Source organism: Trachypithecus francoisi, unplaced genomic scaffold, assembly GCF_009764315.1.
Source record: "Trachypithecus francoisi isolate TF-2019V2 unplaced genomic scaffold, Tfra_2.0 Contig01461, whole genome shotgun sequence".
Taxonomy (NCBI): Eukaryota; Metazoa; Chordata; class Mammalia; order Primates; family Cercopithecidae; genus Trachypithecus; species Trachypithecus francoisi.
The window spans coordinates 5,757,033-5,768,964 of NW_022681433.1; the positions used below are offsets into that span (position 1 = coordinate 5,757,033).

Here is an 11,932-nt window from a genome sequence, read left to right on the forward strand (position 1 = left end):
TCATATTTAAATTATCATTTCACAGTGATGCAGGCACAGCTCTTTTCAGAATTCTATTTTATCAGCCTGTGATTATTAAGGAACAAGCTCAAAAGCCTCATTTTAAAACCAAGATATATTATCCCTTTTGCTTTCTCACAATTTACCAGATTAATTCCTTTATTATAGAGATCTTTTTATTTTATATTAGTTTGGCCAGTTTTCTTCCTGAAGAATCAATGCTGATGTTTATTCAACATACATAAAATTGGGATTATGTAGGGTTTTTTCTCATATATTTAGAATACTTAAGAATCTGCAAATATATAATTTTAATGTCATTTATTATTTAACTCAACTCATAATAGACTTTTTTCAATCATTAAACAACCCACCTCTCTAATTCCATACTCCCAAATCACTGCTCTGTGCTTACCCCACCTCTGCTCTCAAACCATTCTGATGCCTTCAGAATATGAGCTGGGACTCACATTTAATTTGTTAAATGAGTTAATAAATGCTGTGTTTCAACAGAATCCCTTATTTATTTATTCTGTTAAATCCAACCATCTACTTAAACAGGAATCTCCTCTTACTCTATATACTATTGAAATGAATATTGGAGAGTTCAGTGACTAACAAGATTTCTGATTAACTGTTACATAACGTAACTAACTTCTTAATCTTGCCATGTTAATATTTATGAAGACTTTTAAATTTCTATTTGATATGTACTCTCTCTTAGCATCATTTCAACTGATTTTGAGTGTGTATTAACTCTAATTAGCTAATTTTTCATCATCTTGTATCCTGTATGAGAACAACAGTTCTGTCATTGTTAACTTATTCTGCGTTTCAAATGTCATATAGACGCTTGTTCACTCATTCTTTTGATTCATGTGCAGCACTTTTTTTTTTTTTTTTTTTTTTTGAGACGGAGTCTCGCTCTGTCCCCCAGGCTGGAGTGCAGTGGCCCTGTCTCCACTCACTGCAAGCTCCGCCTCCCGGGTTCACGCCACTCTCCTGCCTCAGCCTCCCGAGTAGTTGGGACTACAGGCGCCGGCCGCTGCGCCCGGCTCATTTTTTGTTATTTTCAGTAGAGACGGGGCTTCACCGTGTTAGCCAGGATGGTCTCGATCTCCTGACCTCGTGATCCACCCTCCTTGGTCTCCCAAAGTGCTGGGATTACAGGCGTGAGTCACCACGCCTGGCCCATGTGCAGCACTCTTTAGCCATTGCCCATTGACTAGTAAAACTCCCACTTTGAAGAAATGAGAATAAAAACATTCTTGATTAAAAAAATTAATTACTTTTTAGAATAGTAATATAACAGTATAACCAGAAAGGAATGTCCTTTTCCTTTTCAGAGGCGAGCTGCTGATAATTTGAGAAGACATCACCAGTACCAAGTAAGTTGTCCTTGTACTATGTCTTGAAATTTTCATTAAAATAAAATGCAGTCCCCCCTTCAGAACTGAGTCAGGAGGAAATGTATTTACTCACTGAGTATCAATACTCTTGTTCTAAAACGCCTCAGGAAGTTATGAGGAACCTGGTGAAGCGATACGTTGCTGCAATGATTAGAGATGCTAAAACTGAAGAAGGACTGACCGAAGAGAACTTTAAGGTAACCATTTTCATCTCCATCACAAGAGGCAGATTGTGCAGAATATGGATCCAGATAGAGCACATTTAAAATCAGAGCTAGAAATGCGGCTGTGTGTTCCAGCAAGCCTGTGTGCCTTCTCATCTTTCAACTGAAACCCTATAGAACCGTAAAAATAAAAGAAAAGCTAGTGATGAAACTTCTTCTCAAAATACAATGTTTTCAAACATACAGAGAAAAGCCTAGTGATTAAGGCATTCTGACTTACCTGATCCCAGAGTGAGCTTCTGTTTCTGAAATTTCAGCCTGATTTTAAAATCTGAAACATTTAGTAACTAACACACTAACAACAACAAAAACTTTGTGTGTTCTGCAAAACTTTGATAGCAGAAAATTTGAGATTTGAGTTTAATTGTAACTAATACACTTATAAACATTCTCCTTGATATTTTTTAAATTGTGTAAGAGGAAATAAGTAAAATGTGTGAAATATTATATGCTTGAATCACATGTTTAAAATAATTTAGGTTAAAATTCTTTAGTGTTTAGAGATGTTGGATGATTAAGGTCAGTAAGATCTTAGAGGCCAAAAACAAACAAACAAATTAAACAAAATCTATAGGCGATATTTAACATAGAAAATAGCAGGTTTGAACGTGAGAATGAAGTAGTGAATTAGGTAAGAAGATAGAGAAATTACAAAACCTAAAGTGCAGGTTGAAAACTAGCTAGAAGCCCAGATTTTCTTTGCAGTCATAAAGTTCAAATTGTAATGTTAAATGATTCATGTTGCTTTAGGAGATAGGTTAGGGCAGGAAGCCACCAAGAAGGCTGCCATCAGGTTAAGACTGAGAATTCAGTTGCCCCAAAAGACAAGGAAAAAGGATGAGTCTAAGAAATGTCATTAGATCCGAAGAAATTCCTAGGATGTAGAGGCTGACCCAGATTTAGGGGGAAAGTCCTCCTTAAGACAGTAAACAACTGCAAGTAACTACCAGCTCTTAAAAAGTTAGGCTCCACATAATTTTCAGATATCCCTGTGGACAGAAAAATGTGCCAATATTTAAAACCTTATAAAATACACCCCAGAGACACTGAAGTAACTTGGCAGCAGATGAATCATTTGGAGAGGAAGTCTTCGAAACTGTAGTCCCAGAGAAACCCAATATACTCAGCTGCGCGTTGGTGGCAAAGATAACTCATGTTTCTTTTTGCATCAACCTTAGGAAGTCTCCTTCCCAATTCCAATAAGGACATTAGTAGACATCAAAATGACATCAAGTATCCGGGAGAGAACTTGGAATTCTAAATAGAACCATAGTAGAGTAGAATCCTTGTTTTTGAAAAGGAGTGAAAACAGTTCTGACCCATACATGAGAAAAGAAAATGGTATTTCCAAATGTTTAAGTCCTAACCTAATTTTTCATTTTAAATTCTATGTAGGAACTAAAGCAAGACATTTCTAGTTTCCGCTTTGAAGTTCTGGGATTACTAAGAGGAAGCAAATTTTCCACAATACAATCTGCAAATGCCGCGAAGGAGTCCTCAACTTCGGCAGACTCAGACGAAAAGAGTGATAACGAAGGTAATAGCAAGGACAAGAAAAAGAATTTCAGCCTTTTTGATTTAACCACCCTGATTCATCCGAGATCAGCAGCAATTGCCTCCGAAAGACATAACATAAGCAATGGCTCTGCCCTGGTGGTGCAAGAGCCACCCAGGGAGAAGCAGAGAAAAGTGAATTTTGTGACCGATATCAAAAACTTTGGGTTATTTCATAGACGATCAAAACAAAATGCTGCTGAGCAAAATGCAAACCAAATCTTCTCTGTTTCAGAAGAAGTTGCTCGTCAACAGGCTGCAGGACCACTTGAGAGAAACATTCAACTGGAATCTCGAGGATTAGCTTCACGGGCTGACCTGAGCATTCCCGGTCTCAGTGAACAGTGTGTGTTAGTAGACCATAGAGAAAGGAATACGGACACACTGGGGTTACAGGTAGGCAAGAGAGTGTGTCCATTCAAGTCAGAGAAGGTGGTGGTGGAGGACACGGTTCCTATAATACCAAAGGAGAAACATGCAAAAGAAGAGGACTCTAGTATAGACTATGATCTAAACCTCCCAGACACAGTCACCCAGGAAGATTATGTGACCACAAGATTGTGATACTTGAAGGAGGAAGCGTTTACCATACACATATATATTTTCCGTAGTGCTCTGGGTGTGGGAAAATGTTTAAATTGTATTAGCAAATGCTAACTTACACTTTATAGCATTTATCAACTGTGGCATATTAACCTGTAACATGTTTAAACAAGGCAAAGGCAATCAAAAACCTTTTTGTTTTGTAGCCTGCTTTTGCTTTCACAATTTGTTTTACAATTGTTTTGGTTAATAAATAAATGCACCTTGTATTCTTGTACTGTTGCAATAACCCACAGAAACATTTTAGCTATCTTTTTCAATTAAAACATCATTTATTTCATGTGGTAGTTGACTCCTAAAATAGCTATTTTTATACGCAAAAACCAATGTGGCTGAAATATTATAGCCTTTCATAATTTTCTAGGGTCTCTAGAGAGGGTTACTCGCCAAGGACTTTTCACCTAGTCCTACAGTTTGACTTTAAAACACAAATATTACCAAATTATTTCTAAAGGACCTGTAAATAATTGTTGTACACAATTAAAGCAAGCAAGTCTTGTTCTCATGGAGTCATGTCTAAACCCCCTCAAAGTCAGAAATACTTTGTAGGGTTTTAGGTTGTTCCAGGGTTTCCTTTCAGTAAGTAAAAAAGTGTTTGTCTTAATACATTTTGATGATTGATGATTTTCGATGACACTTTTTCAGAAAAAAACTCACCCCTCCAGTTTTTTTTCATTACCTATTTCAGATTCAACTGCTTATCAGTATAAATATGAGTCTTTATGAATAACTGAAATTCAAAAATATGGCAAAATTTCTGTTATAGAAAAGAATAATAAACCATAATACTGTAAGCACATTGAACAAGCAAGATGATTGCATACTAATAATATCCAAATGAAAACGAATGTATTCTAGCCAATCTAAATCTAAGTAAAGTTGAATTCCAGTATTTTCAATCAACGCAATATTGTAATCAATTCAAAAGAAGTACAAAAACCTAGCAGTCTCCTCTTTTCACCAGTAATCATTATCTATTTCTTTAAAATTAAAATCACTCAAAAATCATTATTAATTTTATCAGCAGATATAGATATATAGTTTTGCCTACAGGAAAAGCATTCTTATTTCTTGTTTTTCTTTCTTTCTTGTTTGCAAGATAATTTAGCTTATAGTAATTCACTGAACTATTACAAGGAAAGTGTTCCCAATTTACATAAAATTGGTACTAGAAACTTAAAGCTTAAATTACATTGCTTGTGTCTATTTAAGCCACTATGGGAAGTTTCTTCACCACATAAAATTAGCATTTATTTCAAATAAATAGAAAAATGCTAAGTTCATTTTATTTCAAAAATTACTCTGCAAACCTCAGAAATTGCATATGGTTTATCATTGACCCCAAAAGGCATAATATTATGGGACTCAGTTTCTCATTACCAAACATCAAAATAAGGAATAACAGCAATAACAATGCCAGTCTGTTCTATTCCTATACACCTATTAACATATATGTACTGCTCTTAACAGCCCTCTGAAGTAGCTCCTGTTTTTGTCCCCATTTTACAGATGATGAAACTGAGACCAGCACTAACTGGCTAAGGTAACACAGCTCGTGATGGAGCTGTGATATGTCCATCAGAGCCATTCCCTTCACCACTGCATTGTACTGCCTTTCAGAACATAAAAAGAGCAAGTTATAAAATATGCATATACAGGGGTTACCATTGCCACTTCTGAAGTCCTATACCTTGAGAGAGAATGAGTATGGTAAGCTTCATAAGTGTCCCTTCTTCTAAAGCAAGAGAAATGTGCAAAATATAAAATGTGCTGTATTTAATTCTTTAGACTAAATTACATTAAAGCTAGTAGATTTTTAAAACATACTTAGTATGTGATCTCAGAACTCAATTTGAAATATTAGATTTTAATTTTCAGAAAAGCCAGGAGCACTAAGCCCCTGTTCACTCCTAAATCTAGTTTTTGGGGACTTAGGAATGGACCAGATAGATTTGGAGAAACACAAGCCTAATGAATGTATTTATTGCTTCAAGAACATCTTTATCTTAAGTATATTAGGGCTCAGAGCAAATCCTGGGGCTACTCAATTTTTTCTAAATCATACATACTGTAGTAGAGAAATTGTAGGCCTATTCTTAACATTTGGGATATTTTCCATTAATTTATTTTTGCCTCTCCTGTGCATTGCTGTTTTGTTTTGTTTTTTCCCAAAGTAAGGACACTATACATCACCATTATATATACTTTACCAGAATTTAATTTCAAATTCTCTCTGTTCCTTCAAGCAACACCAATAACAGTACAAGCAACAAAACCTTTTTTCCCCAGTAGCTTATTTACATCAAGGGTTAAGGTGCTGACATTTTATAGGGGAGCATGATGGTAGTAGAGGAATGTATTTGGAGCAAGTAAGATCACCCTTTTCAGTGTCCTAGCAAGGATGATTCTAACAACCCCCAGATGTTGCTGACAGATGTGTTTATGAGTATGAACAAAGTGTTGGATATTATTAGTACCAGCTGCTACTAATATCACTAGAATTGAATGCTATTCTAAATATGTAGTGATATTATGTAGCATTAATGAAGATGAGTAGGGATAAACTAAGAAAAGTAAAACAACAGCAGGATAGCCAGCAAAGAAATATTATTTCTTTGAGGTCTGTAAGTGAGTACTTCAGGGTTTTCATTTCTACTCATATTTCTATCCACAGAAATTTCTAAATGCTACAGAGAAGTTTGAAATCACCTTCATTTACATAAACAATATTTCTCCTTTTTCATACTCTCTTAATCTTAAAAAATCTATTTTTCTTAAATTTTGTGTCTGAATTGGGTGAAGGAGCGTGTTGAAAATTCGGCTTAATAGACTAGCAGGTAAGTTTAAAACACTTTGTTTATCACAAGTATATTTTGGAAGCTCCATTTATAAGAAAGTATGCTATAAAGATGTACCTCATCATTTGTAATAAAGGTTTTCCTGAAAATTTCTGTGCAAATAAATCTATATTAACTTCAGTAAGGAAATTGGCTATATTTTTTTAAATGGTGGTGAATTATTTTATAAAATGATGAGTAATTTTTCAAAGTGCTAAACATCCTCAAAATGTATCTATTTCATGAGCTGAATATTTGTATATCAAATTTTCTTAAAATAGTTACTCTATTTACTGGATGGCAATTAAACTAATGCAAAAACATACTCACTTTCCTGCCTTGACATAGACAGCGACTTGAAATACTTTAGTGATCAAACAAATTGATGAAAAGTCAAGGATAGTAGACTTACCATGCTATCCTTGAAGAAGCAAGGTCAATTTTCTAGCAAAGGTGGAGGAAACAGAAGTAACAATGGCATAAGAATATATTCTTCTAACATTCGATAATCCTTAATAACTCTGGGATTTAGTTGAGTAAATGACTATCAAGTCTCATGGCTCTTTATTGAAGAGAGGCCACTAAGTTTTGAAGTCTGTCCATTCTTAGTCCTTGTACATTGTATTTTTATCTGTCTTCTACAGTGTATACAGCTGCCTTCCACGCTCAGTGTCCTTAAAACTCAACCTAGTAAGAACCATCCATTTGTGGCCCTGTAAACACGCTTACAATATATTTTTCTTTTTTGGATTATCTGAAATTCTGACTTAAAACTAACCGTAGAATTTAGAAATTTAATATTACTGGCATTCCTCTTAACTCCAAAACCATTATTCTGATTTTACAATGTCTGAAAAGGCATTTTATTTATACAGTGTTATCACATGCCTTTTTTAATTTAAATTTTAGAACCATGTTAAACAAGTTCACTGTAGATAACTGGGGAAAGTAAAGCCCAGGGAATTTATGGAAATTATCTAAATTTACCCAGGTGTTTGGTGGTCAAGTTGGGGGCTTCAACACCTCCTCATCTCGATATTTGGATGAGACATCACATTATAAATGCCTTGACCACTGGCTTTTTGTTTGGGGAACGTTTTGTCCTCTTTGCCCTTGTAGAACATACAGTTGTCCAAACATTCAAGTTAAAATTCAGAATTAATACCATGTTATCTTTTGTTTTTCTACAAAGTTGTGTTCAGAGAATTTTTTCAATGTTGGTTTCTTACTGTTTTCAGAAAATACACTGTTCATTTTCACTGAAAGTGTAGATTTTATGGTAACCTATATGCATATTGGTAATAATAAAATGTATTAAATAATATCAAAGCTTCTCAACTGAAAAACGATAGAGATGGACAATGTACAGTTAAACTAAGATTGGGACAGTGGGACCAAACCTGGGTACAGTCACACCATTGCTAGGCTGACAGTGAAGATGTCTGCAGGTCAAATTCACCAGTAGCAAAACCATTAATTTCCTCAAGAGCTGCACTGTTCACTAAGGTAGCTCCTATCCACATACAGCTGTCAATCACTTATAAGTGTGACAAGTCTGAATTAACATGTGCTGTAATTGTGAAACACACACCAGATTTCTAAGACAGTATGAAAATAATGTAAACTAGCTCATATTTTATATTGGCTACATATTGAACTGATAGTACTTACGAAGTATTGATATAAAATATACTAACTAAACGAGTTATGTTTCTTTTTTCCTTTTTCAATGTGGCTACTAGAAAATCGAAAAATATGTATGTAGCTTGCATTTGTGCCTTGAAATGCATTTCTATTGGACACTGCTGCTCAGGAACTGTTTCAGTCAACTCATGTATCTCCATCATCTGAATTACAACGGTAGAAAATTCTGTATTTAATTACTCAAAAACATTTTATGTAGCTCTATTAAAGTTTGCAGACTCTCCTTGATTCCTAATCTTCTAATGGAATCACTGGTCATAATTTGCTGTTTTTCCATGTTTTTCCTTTGCCTTTACAAATGTATTAATATATAAATATACATGCAGCTATATAGGTTATGGTTTTGTTATCATTTTTATCAAGAATTTCATCACACTATACCTATAACTTAATGTTTTTATCTAACTGTATCATGGAAACCTTTTCTAAAGTAATTAAATATAGAGGAGCCATTTGAATCTGTATAAATAAATTCCTCCACTAGTTATTTTACCTAGTGAAATATTGTCACATGCTATTTTTAAAACCATGATAAAAGAGCTACTTATTGGAGAAAACACAAGGTTTTGTTTGTTTGTTTTTTGAGACAGAGTCTCTCTCTGTTGCCCAGGCTGGAGTGCACTGGTGCAATCTTGGCTCACTGCAACCTCCGTCTCCTGGGTTCAAGCGATTCTTCTGCCTTAGCCTCCTAAGTAGCTGGGATTACAGATACGTACCACACATCTGACTAATTTTTGTATTTTTAGTAGAGATGAGATTTGACCATATTGGCCAGTCTGGTCTCAAACTCCTGACGTTATGATGAACCCACCTCAGCCTCCCACAGGGCTGGGATTACAGGCATGAGCCACCAGACCCAGCCCACAAGGTATTTAAGTGATGAGAAGTGCCTGATAGACAACAAGGTATGTCTGAAAGGCAAATAAGCTCATTTCTCTCTTTTGTTTCCAGTCTTGCAGGGCTGGGTTTCTGGTACCACCATCGCTTCTCTGCATCGTTCTCTCACACACTATGCTTTAGCCATTCTAAACTTCTTTTAGCTACTTATGAGTTAGTATTGTTCTTTTCTCTAACATTTGCAAACATTGTTTTTCCATGCTTGAATAAGAATTGTACCAAAATTTTATTACTTTAAATAATTTTAATACAGGATTTTAATTAATTCTAGTTGACTTATTTTATGATTTCCTTTAGGTCTAATCTAATTGTTTTACCAAATTCCTTCTGTGTTTTTCTTTTTTTTTTTTTTAGAAAATCTTTTCCTAATACTGTACATGAAGGGCCAGGTTACCCCTCTGGAAATGAGGTGTGATCCACATTGACATGACATGCTTTCAGGGCACCAGTGTACTTTGAGAGGATTAATTACACCCAGCAGACAACTCACTGTGCTACTTCAGCATTCAGAATGCAAAATGCCCTGTACTTTGGGGGAAGGCAGGAAACTGATATTTTTTCATAGCTGCTGTGGGGTGACTGCAAGTCAGGCACTTCATCTCTTTAGACTTCAGTTGCCGATATTTGAAATTTCTGGATGAAAATATCTATCTCAAAATTATGAAACTATACTAAGTCATCTTTCTAAAGTTAGAAGTACCAAATATGAAATTAGAAAAAAAGGTTTTTTAGATTATCACAGATTCATATTCAATTGTAAGAAATAATGCAAGCATATCTCATGCACCATGTACTCATTTTCCCCCAATGGAAACATCTTTCAAACTGTAATGCAAATATTGCAGGATTTTGACATGTGTTTCATTATCCACTGATGTTACGCTTATTTCCAAAGATTTACATGTACTTACGTGTGTGTATGTGTGTGTGTGTGTGTATTTGTGTGTTTATTTAGTTTTAGACAGTTTTATCACACATACAGGTTTGTGTATCCACAACCTGGATACAAAATACAGAATATATAGAGACAAAATACAGAAAATTTCTATCACTACAAGAATCCTGAAATTGTCCTTTTAGAGAAATACCTCAGAAATATTGTTGGTTCAGTTCCAGACTACTGCAATAAAGCAAATATCACAATAAAGCAAGTTACACAAATGTTTTCATTTCCCAGTACATATAAAAATCACCCCAGCTGGACAGCAATGTTCCCCAAATCCATGAGATGAGGGGTTCGTTCTCTGAAAACATTGGAACTACAGAGAATCTAGACCAGGACTCAGGGACAGTGGAGGGTAGAGTTAACTGAAAGTCGGGTCTGATCTTAGAGCAGCAGGAAAAACAAATGTCATATACAAAGTGCTTTGAATAAGAACAAATAAGACTTTTAAATATCAGTACTCACATTGATAGCAGGGTTTGCAGAATGTTTTTTTTTGTTTTTTTGTTTTTTGTTTTTGTCCAAACATGTTGTGATTTGAAGCGACAAAGTTTGGGTCGTATTCTCTTCGCATGTTGGGCTCTTATATTTACGCTTATAAACAAGTGTACCACTGGGTCACGATAAATCACAAAGGTTCCATGTAGAACATTAGTTTTTGTCTTCTCTTTCATCAGTGAAGAGAGAATCCTGAATGTTCTTTTCTCCTGAAAGTTAGAGGAGACATCAAAAGTTGAAATTTAGCAGACGTATTTTTCAGATTTTAATTACTAGAAAAAATATTATTTTTAGGATTCAATGACTATTATTGACTATGTAACTAATAAAATGTTACTATGGTACTTTTAGATTAAAAGTCTATTCCAAAGTGCATTTTGGTTTTTCAGATGTTCTGAATTCCAGTGTGTAAATATTATAAAAGTATTGAAATTTTGAAGTGGGTGGAGTTCCCTCCCTTCTCTTTGGGTTAGTTTCTAAAACCTAATGAAATGGAAAGCAAGTGTCTTTTCCCCCTAAAAAAGATTACATTTTACTCCTTACTGTACTGAGACCCAAATAAAACAGATAAATCAGAAAAAAAAGGTTACATTGATACTATACTGTAGTCCATTAAGCATGTGATAGCACTATTTCTAAAAAGCAATGTGCGTATCAAAAGCAATGTACTTATCTTAACCAAAAAGGGTTTATTGCTAAATATTGCAAACAATAACCTGAAACTTCAGTGAGCTGTAATCGTTTTGCTGGTGAAGGGCCTTTTCTCTATGTTGATGGCTGCTGATTTATCAGAGTGGTTGTGGCTGACTTTTGGAGTCACTGTGGCAATTTTTTCACATAATACAACATTGAAGTTTGGTGACTTGATTGACTCTTCCTTTCACAAAAAATTTTCTCTGTAGCATCTGATGCTGTTTGATAGCATTTTACTCATAGAACTTATTTCACAATTGGAGTCAGTCATTTCAAAACCTACTGCTGCTTTAGCAACTAAGTTTAAGTAATCATCTAAATCCCTTGTTGGTCATTTTAACAATCATCACAGCATCTTCATCAGGAGTAGATTCTGTCTTAAAAAAAAAAAAAAAAAGAGGCCACTATCTTTGCTCATCCATAAGAAGCAATTTCTCAGCTGTATTACTTTTATCATGAGATTGCAGCAATTTAGTTATATCTTCAGGCTCTGCTTCTAATTCCAATTCTTTTGCTATTTCTACCACATCTGCAGTGACTTCCTCCACTAAAATATTGAAAACTTCAAAG

At 34.8% G+C, this 11,932-nt stretch overlaps 1 protein-coding gene across 8 annotated transcripts in view; it reads left to right on the forward strand.

Annotated features, from left to right (window-relative positions):
• Positions 1–8,559, forward strand: part of TRPC4 (transient receptor potential cation channel subfamily C member 4) — a 219,028-nt gene extending 210,469 nt beyond the window's left edge. For 4 of the 8 annotated variants that reach the window (XM_033234646.1, XM_033234685.1, XM_033234691.1 and 1 more), the window contains 3 exons: positions 1,347–1,388; positions 1,517–1,606; positions 3,029–8,559. In XM_033234646.1, coding sequence (XP_033090537.1) covers positions 1,347–1,388; positions 1,517–1,606; positions 3,029–3,751 — 855 coding nt within the window. In that variant the 3' untranslated portion in view covers positions 3,752–8,559. The remainder of the gene's footprint in view (positions 1–1,346; positions 1,389–1,516; positions 1,607–3,028) is intronic. The other 4 variants (XM_033234678.1, XM_033234661.1, XM_033234652.1 and 1 more) reach the window with 3 other exon arrangements.
• The last annotated feature ends 3,373 nt before the right edge of the window (positions 8,560–11,932 follow it).